Below are 13,734 nucleotides of genomic sequence, written 5' to 3' on the forward strand. Positions count from 1 at the left end.
TTGGTTCCCTATGCCTCCTAAAGACAAAAACAAACAAGAAAGAATATTAAAAGTAAAGAAAAACAACAACAAGAAGCAAACAAATGAAAAAACCAACTCAGGAGAGCCAATGTGGCTCAGTGGTTGAATGCTGGCTTCCCACACACGAGGTCTGGGGTCCAATCCCCAGCCCCAATACCTTAAAAACTTTTTAAAAAAGCTAAATATAATGCTATAAAGAAACAAGAAAAAAGTATAGGTAGTTATTTTATATACTCTATGAGAGAGGTCTTTCTAAGCATATCAATATAGATTATACAGAAGAAAACTACAGACTTAACTAGGTAAAAATATAAAGTTTCTCTAATCAAATTACACTACAAACAAAAATAAAAAGAGGCAAAATGGGAATAGTATTTGCAATACATATAAAAACAGGTACTATTTTATACAAAGAACACTGATGACTCAATAAGGAAAATTCAAATACCTCTAAAAGGAATTTACCAAAACCTATGAGTAAGCAATTCACAAAGCAAATATTAAATAGTCGGAAAAAAGTTAACCATACTACGGCTCGAAAAATTACAAATTTTTAAAACATGCAATTTTTCTGCCTATAAAACTGCCAAAGATTAAGTAACAGTATAGCTGTGTGTGATGGTTAATTTCACATGTCCACTTGGCTAGGTTATGGTGTCCAGTGGTTTGGCCAAGCAAGCACTGACCTGATCGTTACTGTAAGGGTATTTTGTGGCTTTAAATCATTAGTTAGTTGATTTCATCTATGGCTGCTAGCATCTATCATCAACCAAAAAGACTGCCTTCAGGAATGAGAGGAATCTCCTCATCTGATCAGTTGCTGAGGATTTCAGCAAGAAGGATTTCTATCTCTACTTCAGCCAGCCAGCTTCTCCTGAGGATTCTCCATCACCACTGAGCTCCCAATGTGCAGCCTGTTCTCTGGAATTCAGACTTGCCAATCCCCACAGCTGCATGAACCAATTCCTTTCATTACCCTCTTACTATTTATATATATACATACCTATCCACACACAGGCATGCGTTTAGTGTGTGCATGTGTGCATTTATTTATGTCCTGCCAGTTCTGTTTTTTTGGAGATTCCTGACTAATACACTAGCATTGCAAGAATGTAGAAAAATGGACCCCCTTCATCAACTGTGGCAGCCTTTTTTTTGGAAGGCAATTTGACAATACATACCAGAAATCTTGCTCAAGAACATGAATCTCTGAATTTATCATTAGAAAATAATATAAGATGTGTACAAAGATAAATGCACTGAAGGGTTGTTTATTATAGAATAATACAAAACTGGAAATGTCCACAAATGTGGAACTGGTTGAGAAAACTATGGCTATTACGAAACAGTACTATACACATTAAAAATAAAACATCTCTCTGCAAATTACTTAACTTACAAAGAAAATACAGAAACTACACCAGGACACACCATGACCAAACAATCAAAATTAAAATCATCATCAATATGGGGCACACAGGGAAACGGACTTGGCCCAGTGGTTAGGGCGTCCGTCTACCACATGGGAGGTCCGCGGTTCAAACCCCGGGCCTCCTTGACCCGTGTGGAGCTGGCCATGCGCAGTGCTGATGCGCGCAAGGAGTGCCGTGCCACGCAGGGGTGTCCCCCGCGTAGGGGAGCCCCACGCGCAAGGAGTGCGCCCGTGAGGAAAGCGGCCCAGCGTGAAAAGAAAGAGCAGCCTGCCCAGGAATGGCGCCGCCCACACTTCCCGTGCCGCTGACGACAACAGAAGCGGACAAAGAAACAAGACGCAGCAAATAGACACAGAGAACAGACAACCGGGGGAGGGGGGGGAATTAAATAAATAAATAAATCTTTAAAAAAAAAAAAATGGCGGCACACAAACATCACAAGCCTACAGATGCGATACCCTGAGGACACAGTATCACTGCAGTAGATGAAACGTGGTCAAAACCTCTCGCCACTCCAAAGCGGGAGTCTGCGTCTCCTGGGCAGGCTGTGTGATGGCTCTGACCAACAGAACATGGCATGGGTGACAATGTGCAGACTCCTAAGACTGGCTGCTTTCACTTCCTGTCTCCTGGCACACCCAAGCTGGGAGTCCTGAGCCTCCGTGTGAGCAGTCTGACTCCCGTCTGAAAAGGCGAGGTGGAGAGGCTGAGGCTACACGGAGAGGCAGCGTTCTGGCCACCGCATGAAGACACCCAGCAAGCGAGTGAAGCCACCTTAGCTCCCCAGACCAGACCAGCCACCATTTGCAAGTTTTGTCACTTTAAAATTATTTTTAGATAAAAAGTTTTAAAAAATATGTTCATACACATACAGTGAAAAATCAAAGGGGAAACAAAAATGTTAACACTGGTTGTCTCTTAATGATGACAATTTAGGTAATTTTGATTTTTTTCTTCTTGCTTTCCTAATCTTCTTCCTTTACTAATTTTAAAAAATTTAGCAAGTTTTGCTATAGTAAGTTAAAAACATCAGCAAATAATAACAAAACATGTAGAAAAACTTTAAGGATTTGAAAATTAAAAACCACAGATCTAAATAATTCATGGGTCAAAAAAAATACAAGGCAAATTAGAAAATATTTTGAACTGAATAGTAACGGGAATATAGCATATCAAAATTTGTTGCATAGAGCAAAATCAGCATTTAAAAGGAAATTTGGAGCTTTGAATGCTTGTTAGAAAAGAAGCAAAATCTAAATCAATGATCTAAACTTTTTATTTAAGAAGCTAAAAAAAGAGCAAAATAAAAAGAAAGAAAATAATAAAGATAAAGGCAGAAATCAACAAAAAGGTTGAAAGTTGTCTTTTTTGAAAGTTCAATAAAATCAACAAACCACTCCCCAAGAGTGATAAAGAGAAAAACAAAACAAAAACAGAAAACAGAACATAAATCACCATTTCTGAGGATGAAAAAGGGTTATATCATCAGAGACCCCACAGCCATTAAAAGAATAAAAGAATACTGACATAAAGAGAAAAGGATAACTGAAGAAACTCAACATCATTTTTTAAAAATTAAACTTATTATGGAAAATCTTCCCCAAAAGGAAACCCCAGGCCCAGATGCATTCTAGGTGAATTCTAACAAACATTCAAGGAAGAACTAACATTACATAAACTTTTTTTTATAAAATAGAGGATTAAAAAAACATACTTCTGGGGACTGGATGTGGCTTAAGCAAGCAGTTGAGTGCCTGCTTCCCACATGCGAGGTACCAGGTTCAATCCTTGGCCCCAGCACCTAAAAAAAAACCAACCAAGCTAAAAAAAAATACTTCCCAATCAATTCTATGAGGGCAGAATAGCTCCAGTCCCAAAACCTAACTAAGATACTGGCTGGTGAGGTGGGGGAAGAAAATTCAGACCGACATGAATACAGATGCACACATCCTAAACAACAGATTATGAAGTCGATGGGAAGCGGATGTGGCTCAATGGACAGAGAGCCCACCTACCCTACAGGAGGTCCAGGGTTCGATCCCCGGGGCCTCCTGGCCCATGTGGAGCGCTGCTGCACGCAAGGAGAGTCGCCCCACACAGGGCTGCCCCCACGCAAGGAGTGGCCTCCGCGCAGGGAGTGCAGGCCCACGCGGGGGGCAGCCCACCCAGGAGTGGTGCAGCCCACATGGAGAGCTGACCCAGCAAGATGACGCAACAAAAAAGAGGTGCCGAGAAGAGACAATGAAGACGCAGCGCGCCAGGGAGCTGAGGGGGAGCAAGAGGACGGCCACCTCTCTCCCGGGCCAGGATGGTCCCCAGAGCTGCCTAACGAGAAGACAACAGACCAGAAGAACACACCGCGGACTGAATGGAGAACAACGCCCTGTTCACCGACTGGAACACTCGGTATGTTAAGATAACAGGTTTTTAATAGAAATTGACAAGGTAATTCTAAAATTTATATAGAAAAACAAAGAAGACCAAAATGTCCAAAAAGTATTATAAAGAAAAACTAAGTTGGAGGATTTTTCCTACCTGATTTCAAGACTGACTATAAAGTTACAGTATTCAAGATAGTGTAGTAGGGAAACGGACTTTGGCCCAGTGGTTAGGGCGTCCGTCTACCACATGGGAGGTCCCCGGTTCAAGCCCCCGGCCTCCTTGACCCGTGTGGAGCTGGCCCATGCGCAGTGCTGATGCGCGCAAGGAGTGCCCTGCCACGCAGGGGTGTCCCCCGCGTAGGGGAGCCCCACGCACAAGGAGTGAGCCCCGTAAGGAGAGCTGCCCAGCGCGAAGGAGGGAGCAGCCTGCCGAGGAATGGCGCCGCCCACACTTCCCGTGCCGCTGACGACAACAGAAGCGGACAAAGAAACAAGAAACAAGACGCAGCAAAAAAGACACAGAAAACAGACAACCGGGGGAGGGGAGGGGAATTAAATAAATAAAAATAAAATCTTAAAAAGAAAAAAAAAAAAAAAGATAGTGTAGTAGTGGTAAAAAGACATTTAGATCAATGAATCGAGCCCAAAAATAACTTCTAGACACAAGGATATATCATCAATTGATTTCCAACAAACTTGCCAAGATAATACAATGGGCAAAAGAAAGTCTTTTCAACAAATGGGCCTAGAATGGATACATACGGAAATAAATGAACCGGGAACCTCATTCACACCACACATAAAGAGTGTAAAAATAATTCCTACAACTCAGTAATAAGACATACAAATTTATAAAAATAAAGAGATCATGTGAGTAGACAATGCTCAAAAGAAGATATAGAAATGACCAACAGCCCTATGGAAAAATGTTCAACATCAGGCCATTAGAGAAATGCACACTAAACCCACACTGAGCTACCTCCAAATACACACCACACTGGCTGAAATCAAAGTCTAACCAAACCAAGTGCTGGGAATACAGAAAATGAGTGGCATTCTCCTTCACTGCTGAAGTAAGGGTAAAACTGCACACACACCTTGGAAAAGTCTGGTTGTTTGTTATAACATGCACCTACCACAAAACCCAGCTATACCACACCTAGGTATTTACTAAGAGAAATGAAAACAATGTCCACAAAAATATCTGGACATAAACGTTTGTAACATCTTTACTGTAATAGCCAAAAAGTGGCAACAACCCAAATTCCTATCAACAGACAAATGGATATACTATGGCATATTCATACATACTTATAAATAAAAAGCAAAGAAATGTTATTATATACAGGAGTAAACCTCAAAATCATTTTCTAAGTGAAAAAAATCCAGATGTCAAATATTACACTGCGGGAGTGGATATGGCTCAAGAGACTGAGGGCCTACTTCCTACAAGGGACGTCCTGGGTTCAGTTTCTGGTGCCTCCTAGAAAACAACAAACAACAAAACAAATGAAAACATCAACTGAGGAGAACTGATGTGACCCAGTGATTGAGCATCGACTTCTCACATACAATCAATGACCCCAGTTCCTCAAAAAAAACAAACACTATATGACTCCATTTATATAAGATTCTAGAAAACGCACACTTATATATAGTAATAGAAAGCAAGCAAATCAATGGCTTGCTGTGAACAAGTTGGAGGGAACTGACTTGCAAAGGGTCGCAAGAAAACTTTTGGGAATGACAGAAATGCTTGATATATTGTATGTGATGATGGCTTAATGCAAGGGTTCTTAACCTTTTTTGTTCCACGGACCCTTCTGCCAGTCAGGTGAAAACCACAGACCCCTTTTCAGAAGGTAGTGGCAGGTAAAATTCCAGTTTTCCCACAGCGTCATAAAACCATCTCCACCATCCCCTTACCAACCTTTTTGCAAAGTTATCCATTACACTTAGAACGCACTATCAAAATAAAAATCATACTAAGTCCAGAAGAGAACCAGCAAGATGGCGGTGGAGCAAGGAGCTCCTAGAGTCAGCTCCTGCTACAGGGCAGTTAGCAAGCACCCAGAGCTCTCTGGAGCTGGAGCTAGCTGAAGCACCTGTTTGGGGGCCGGGAGGCCAGAAGAGCATCCTGCAATGTCCCTGAAGGAGCGAAAGGAGGAGGCTGCCCATCTGCAGAGAAGATTCATGAGTAGAGGCTCCACATCCTGCAGGCCAGTGCCCATCCTCCACTGGAGGCACAAGCTGCCCGGGAGCTGTTCCACAGCTGGAACTGAAAGCTCCACTTCCCAAAAACAAGGCAGGAGGAGACGGCTGGGCACCAACTTCAGCTACTGATGAGTAAATTCAGCGGGTTAAAGTATAATCCTGAGAACAGCTAAGGTCTGAGCCTATCCAGTCAGAAAGAGGCCGGGAGCCGCCATCTTAACTCCGCGCCTGGCACGAGGAGAAGTGGGTCGGACTGAGAATCCCAGTGCTGTGGGGACCGGCTTCTTTCCATCCAGGTCAGACTGTAGCTTTAGCCTAGGCCCAGGGCCACCTCCAGCAGGGAGGAGGCTGCGAAGACCTGCGCCAGCCTCTCCGGGAAATTACTGGCCAAGCCATGGAGGCCGGTGATCATCCTATTCTGGCAGCACAAGCCGCCCCAGAAGCTATTCTGTGGCTGGAATAAGAAGCTCCATTTCCCAAAAACAGGGGAGGAGAAAGTTGGCTGCCAATTTCAGATACTGATTGGTAGACTCTGCTGGCCAAGATATAACCCTGGAAACAGCTGGGGTGTGAATCAGCCCAAGCTGAAAATAAGCCGGTAGCCACCATTTTGACTCCGCCCCCAGCCTGAGGGGAAGCCAAGACCAAATACCACAGTGAGGGTAGGAACTGGATTCTTCCACCCAGATCAGCCTGCAGCCCTAGCCTAGGCTTCAGCCCCGCCTCTGGCAAGGAGGAGGCTGAGGAGCCCTGCACCAGCCTTTCCAGGTAACTGCAGGTAACTCTGGCTGGCACAGACAGAAAATTGGAAGTCTACAGGGGCAACTACAGTCATTTTGGACTCGAACTGCATAAATTATTGCCCACACCTGCAGCTCCATCCCTGCCCCAGGCAGGGGAGAAAGGGGCATGAAGCTTCATCAGTCTCTCTGGGCAACTACAGTCTAGGGCTGCAAGACTTGGATTATTCCACACAGCTGTGAGACTGTCCCTACCCCTGAAAAAGGAGAAAGTTGGGAGAAGCTTCATTGGTCCCTGCAGCAATGAGGGCAGCTTGAGCCTCCACAGCTTACAGAGCCATTACCTCTTTTGGCTCCTACTGCACAACCAGCAAGGGAGTAAGGGCAGGAAGCCCTAAACTAAAGAGAAAAACTGCACCAACAAAAAATTACAATCCACACCAAGAAACAGGAAGCTATGGCCCAGTTAAAGGAATAAGATAAGCCTCCAGATGACATAAAGGAGTTGAAACAATTAATTATAGATGTTCAAACAAATCTCCTTAATAAATTCAATGAGATGGCTAAAGAGATTAAGGATACTAATAAGATACTGGATGAGCACAAAGAAGAATCTGAAAGCATACACAGAAAAATAGCAGATCTTATGGGAATGAAAGGTGCAATCAATGAAATTTTTAAAACTTTGGAATCATATAATAGCACATTTGAGGAGGCTGAAGAAAGGTTTGGTGAGCTTGAAGAAATGGCCTCTGAAAGTGAATGTACAAAAGAACAAATGAAGAACAGAATGGAAAAAACTGAACAAGGTCTCAGGGAATTAAATGACAGCAAAAGGCGTGCAAACATACATGTTATGGGTATCCCAGAAGGAGAAGATAAGGGACAAGGGGCAGAAGGTATATTTGAAGAAATAACAGTAGAAATTTTCCCAACCCTATTAAAAGACATAGATACCCATGTCCAAGAAGCACAACATACTCCCATCCTAAAAAATCCAAACAGACCAACTCTGAGACATACTCATCAGAATGTCGAATGCCAAAGACAAAGAGAGAATTCTGAGAACAGCACAAGAAAAGCAATGGGTAACATATAAAGGACACCCAATAACATTTAAGTGCTGATTTCTCACAAGAAACCATGGAGGCAAGAAAACAGTGGTCTGATATATTTAAGATACTACAAGAGAAAAACTTCCAGCCAAGAATCTCATATCCAGCAAGACTGTCTTTCAAAAATGAGTGCGAGATTAGAATATTCACAGATAAAGAGAAACTGAGAGACCTTCTAAGCAAGAGACCAGATTTTAAGGAAATACTAAAGGGTTTGCTAGAGCCTGAAAAGAAAAGACAGGAGAGAGAGGCCTGGAACAGAGTCTAGAAATGAAGATTATATCAATAAAAGTAACTAAAATAGTCAAAAAAGTGGTGAAAATAAAATATGACACATAATGGTTAGGCTAGTGTGTCAACTTGGCCAGGTAATTGTGCCCAGCTGTTTGGTCAAACAAGCGCTGGGCTAATTGTAATACAAGGGCATTTATGGACTTTAGTCACCATGGACTTTACTGCAGTGGTAAATCATAGACAGCTGGTTATAATTACATCAATCAGGGAGATCGCCATCAGCAGTGAGTGACGTTTAACCCGATCAGTTGAAGCCCTTAAAGGGGAAGTTATTCCAGCATTTAGAGAGATTTTCCCAGCTAGTCTCTGGACAGCCAACATCTCCCAGAACTACTCGTCAAGAATCTTCACTGGGCTTTTATCGGAGATCCTGGTTGCAGCCTGCCTGCGGAACCTGGACTTGTGCATCTCCATGGCTGCGTGAGAGGCTCTGATAAATGTTTTACTACTGAAAGATATCTCTTGTTGATTCTGTTTCCTTAGAGGACCCTGATTAATACAACAGATAAAACTCAAATAGTCAGGAATAAACTTAAGCAACAATGTAAAGCACTTGTATTCAGAAAACTACAACTCAATGCTAAAAGAAATAAACGGCCTAAATAACTGGAAGAACACTCCATGCTTATGGACTAGAAGACTAAATATCATTAAGATGTCAATTCTAGTAAAATTGACATACAGATTCAATGCAATCCTGATAAAAATTCCACGAGCATTTAAAAAAAAAAAAAAACAACACAATCATCAAATTTATTTGGAAGGGTAAGGGGTCCTGAATAGCCAGAAACATCATAAAAAGGAAAAGTGAACTCTCATCTCCAGACTTTAAATCATATTACCTAGCTATAGTGGTAAAAACAGCATGGTACTGGCATAATGACAAACACACAGAACAATGGAACCAAACTGATGGTTTAGAAACAGATCCTCACATGTATGGTCGAGTGATTTTTGTCTAGCCTGTCAAACTCACACAGCTTGGGCAGAACAATCCATTCAACAAATAGTGCTGAAAGAATTGGATATCCATAGCCAAAAGAAGGAAGGAGGACCCCTATCTCACACCTTATCCAAAAATTAACTCAAAATGAATTAAAAACCTAAAAATAAAAGCAAGAACCATAAAACTTCTAGAAGAAATTGTAGGAAAATAACTTCAAGACCTGGTGGTAGGGAAGTGGACTTGGCTCAACAGATAGAGCATCTGCCTACCACATGTGAGGTCCAAGGTTCAAACCCAGGACCTCCTGACCCATGTGACGAGCTGGCCCATGCACATTGCTGATGCGTGCAAGGAGTGCCCTGCCACGCAGGGGTGTCCCCGCATAGGAGAGCCTCATGCACAAGGAGTGAACCCCATAAGGAGAGCCGCCCAGCACGAAAAAAGTGCAGCCTGCCCAGAGTGGAACCACACATACAGAGAGCTGACGCAGCAAGATGACACAACAAAAAGAGACAGATTCCCAGTGCCGCTAACAAGAATACAAGCAGACACAGAAGAACCACACAACGAATGGACACAGAGGAGCAAACAACTGGAAGGGGGAGGGAAGGGGAGAGAAAGGAAAAAGAAAAAAGACCTGTTGGTAGGTGGTATGATTCTTAAAGGAGATAAGAGGAAGACTGAGATGAACTACTGGTGTTTAATGTATGTACAAGTTTTAATTAGTTTTACTATAAAAGTGTGGAAATGTAGAGTAGATAATAACACTAAGTAAGTAAAAGCTAGTTTATAAATGGGGATGTGGCTGAAAATGGTAGTCTAGGTATGAAATGTCCATTGACAGAATGCTAGAGAATAATCTAGGAACTGAATAGCTCAGTTAACCAAGAGGTGGATGAGAATTGTAGTTGATGGTACAGATGCAAGAGAGTCCTTTGTTAGCTAGAACAAATGTACGTCACTACTGCAGAATGCTGGGAATGTGGAGAAGCATGGGGAAAATACAGCTGGAGTGGCCTATGGACTGTGGTTAGCAGTAATAATGTAATATGCTTGTATCTATGTGAAAGATGTACTGAGCTGATAATGAGACAGTATGGAAAATGTGAGCCAAATGGTACACTAAGGACATGGTAACAATCAGATATCATCTTATCTGTAGCAAATGTTCCACCACAGTGTGGTGTGTTGATAGATGGATGTTGTTTGGGAATTCTGCATATGTGCATGATTGTTTTGTAAGTTTACATCTTCTGTCATAAAAATAATATTATTTTTTATTATTATTTAGAAAGTAATAATAGGGTGGGATGGGGGGAAAACACACCAAATGTAAGATAAGGACTATGATTAATAGTAAGATTTTGACAATATTCTTTCATATTTTGCAAACGTCTCATGACAATGCAAGGTGTTGGTGGAGGGTTGATGTATGGGACCCCTGTATGATGTTATGCATGTTTGCTTTATAAGTTCACAACTTTTACTATATACTTCATTGTTTATGTATGTTAATATATAAATGACATAAAGATAATAATAATAGGGTTGGTTGGGGGAAAAATACTTTGGTTAGTAGTAATATTTTGACAATGCTCTTTAATCAGTAGTTAAAAAGGTTTAACGACAATGTAAGTTATTGGTGGTAGGGTGAGTTATGAGAGTCCTGTATGTTATATATGTTTGTTCTGTAAGTTTACAAGTATTATTATATATTGTTTATTTATGCTTCTGTATGAGTGATATATTCCAATAAATTGATTTTTTAAAAATCATACTAAGTCCAAACTATACTACGTATTATTTAAGAAATATATCATATCCACACCAACACACCCCACAAGAATGTTTTGGTTTTTTTAAAAATGATTTGCAACCTTCACCATAAATGAGTTTCAGAACTTTTTCATCCCCTAATTTTATTTACTTTTAATTTAAATTTAAAAGGTGATACTTGATTCAGTTATTGGAAAACTTTGACTCACCCACAAGAATGTTTTATAATGCATAAAATAAAGTTACAAAGGAAATCAGTTATAGATATTGAAATAGCTACTAAAAAATATGTATTATACATATGTGCTTCTTTCTTATTAACACAGTAAATAATAATCCAATATATCAAAAATACAGGGAAACGGACTTTGGCCCAGTGGTTAGGGCGGCCGTCTACCATATGGGAGGTCTGCGGTTCAAACCCCGGGCCTCCTTGACCCGTGTGGAGCTGGCCGTGTGCAGCACTGATGCGCGCAAGGAGTGCCGTGCCACGCAGGGGTGTCCCCCACGTGGGGGAGCCCCACGCGCAAGGAGTGCACCCGTGAGGAAAGCCGCCCAGCGTGAAAAGAAAGAGCAGCCTGCGCAGGAATGGCGCTGCCCACACTTCCCATGCCGCTGACGACAACAGAAGCGGACAAAGAAACAAAGAAACAAGACGCAGCAAATAGACACCAAGAACAGACAACCAGGGGAGGGGGGGAAATTAAATAAAAATAAATAAATCTTTAAAAAAAAAAAAAAATACAGGAAAGTTAGGGAAGTGGAGGTAGCTCCAACAGCTGAGTGCCTGCCTACCACATGGAAGGGCTGGGTTCGGTTCCAGGGACCTCCTAAAGAAGACAAGCGAGACAGAGAGCTGATGTGATGGGCTGACGTGGTGCGCTGACGCAACACGGTAATGCAACCAAGAGACAATGAGGAAACACAACGAGAGACACAATAAACAGGCAACGAAGGTGGCTCAAGGGATTAGGTGCCTCCCTCCCATGGGAGGTCCTGTTTCGGTTCCCGTGTGCCTCCTAAAAAGACGAGCAGACACAGAGAGCACACAATGAGCAGAGTGCAGACAGCAAGCACAAATGACAATGGGGAAATAAATCAATACATCTTCAAAATATACATATATATGGAAAGTTAAAGTTAAATTTGACTTTTTAAAGACATGTCAATGTGCAGACTGTTGTTTATCTTGAATACGAACATTACACTATGGTGTACGATTTGACAAGGCAACATGCATATCATGTTGGACATTAATCGAGCTTATTTTTTTCAATTCAAGCTCACGGACTCCCTAAAATCTTTCCATGGACTCCTGGTTAAGAACTCCTGGTCTAATGGATGTATACATATGCCAAAATCATCAAATTGCACAAAACTTTAAAAATATATACCTTACTGAATGTGAATTTTACCTTAATAAAGTTCTTTTTAAAACTTCATTAATATTATTTCTTAAGCAAGAAAGTTAATTGGCACCTTTTTATGTATCTGATGTACTGAGGAGGAGAAAAATAAAGATAATGACACAGTTCTGTGAGGCAACCAAACAAATCATTTGCATTACACACGATACAAAAGTATCTATTACTAGGAGCTAAGACAACACATAGGAAGGAGTCTAGGAAGGCCTAACACAGCAGTAACTGACTTTTGAAGTCTGAGTGGGAGTTTGTGAAGTAGAAATGAACATTTCACTTACAGAAAACCAAACTCAGAAAGACAAAATCAAAGAAAGAATTTTCTCTCTTTGGGGAATAATGAGCTGTTCAAGACAGCAGAAGCCAAGACAGGGAGAGGCCAGGTAAGATAACAGAGGGCCTGGACGGCACTGAGGAGCCACCGAGAGCTTTGCTTGTAGGTATACAATGTCACCAGGTCTCTGTTTCAGAAAAAGAATTTCATTTTGTAACACTTACTCATTATCTTCTTCACCTTGTCTTCTTGCTCTTTTTGCCAAATGTTCACCTTCTAGTTCTGTCAGACCTTTATGTTCTTTCTCACTACTAATTATGCTAAATACTGAAACACAAAAGGAAACTGCCATGAGCTAAAACGATTCTTTCTATAACTTTACTGATAAATCAACTCAAAGAGTAGACCAACCTTTTTCAACCTGAATCCTAAATGCATTTCTTTTTCTTCGACCATAATCTATACTGAAAAAAAAAACAAGAAGTTTAGTACAATAGTCTCCACCAATATCTTTCCACTAAACTTAATCTATGAGTTACATAAATTTGCGTACATATTTTATGTCACTTTATTCACACTGACCAGAGATAACTTCTGAGTTTATATTTTCACTACTGTGATTTTTCTCAATTTTTATCTTTACTAGCATTTTTCTTTGATTATATTTTGAAAACTAAAAACTACTAAAAAGCTGAAAGAAATACAATGAACACCTATATACATTGTACCTACAGTCAAATATTAACATTTTATCAAACACTTAATTTACTTTTTTCTATATATAGACATAATTTTCTTGCAGAAACATTTGAAAGTTAAGTTGCAGGCACTTCCTTTCAAAATCCTCAGCATGTTTCTCTGAAAAACAAGGATACCTACCTATATAACCACAACACTATGAGAACACATAAGAATTTAAAATATTATCTAATATAGAGTCTATAATGAAACTCCCAAATAATTTCCCCAAAATGTTCTTTACGGCTTTCCGCTTTAATCCAGGATCCAGTCAAGGATCGTGCTTCTATTTGGATGCCATGTTTACCTAAACTCCTGTAACATTTAACAATCTCTATCTTGGGCGTGCATTCGCGTGCAAGGTGGGAGAGAGGGAGAGAA

At 40.9% G+C, this 13,734-nt stretch overlaps 1 protein-coding gene across 9 annotated transcripts in view; it reads right to left on the bottom strand.

Moving 5' to 3' along the window:
• The window catches only part of NVL (nuclear VCP like), a 167,025-nt gene that overhangs the window by 117,608 nt on the left and 35,683 nt on the right, over window positions 1-13,734 (bottom strand). For 6 of the 9 annotated variants that reach the window (XM_058275271.2, XM_071207756.1, XM_058275273.1 and 3 more), the window contains 2 exons: window positions 13,027-13,079; window positions 12,840-12,942 (listed from right to left, as the gene is read on the bottom strand). In XM_058275271.2, coding sequence (XP_058131254.1) covers window positions 12,840-12,942; window positions 13,027-13,079 — 156 coding nt within the window. The remainder of the gene's footprint in view (window positions 1-12,839; window positions 12,943-13,026; window positions 13,080-13,734) is intronic. The other 3 variants (XM_058275279.2, XM_071207758.1, XM_071207759.1) reach the window with 1 other exon arrangement.

Source organism: Dasypus novemcinctus, chromosome 13, assembly GCF_030445035.2.
Source record: "Dasypus novemcinctus isolate mDasNov1 chromosome 13, mDasNov1.1.hap2, whole genome shotgun sequence".
Classification (NCBI taxonomy): Eukaryota; Metazoa; Chordata; class Mammalia; order Cingulata; family Dasypodidae; genus Dasypus; species Dasypus novemcinctus.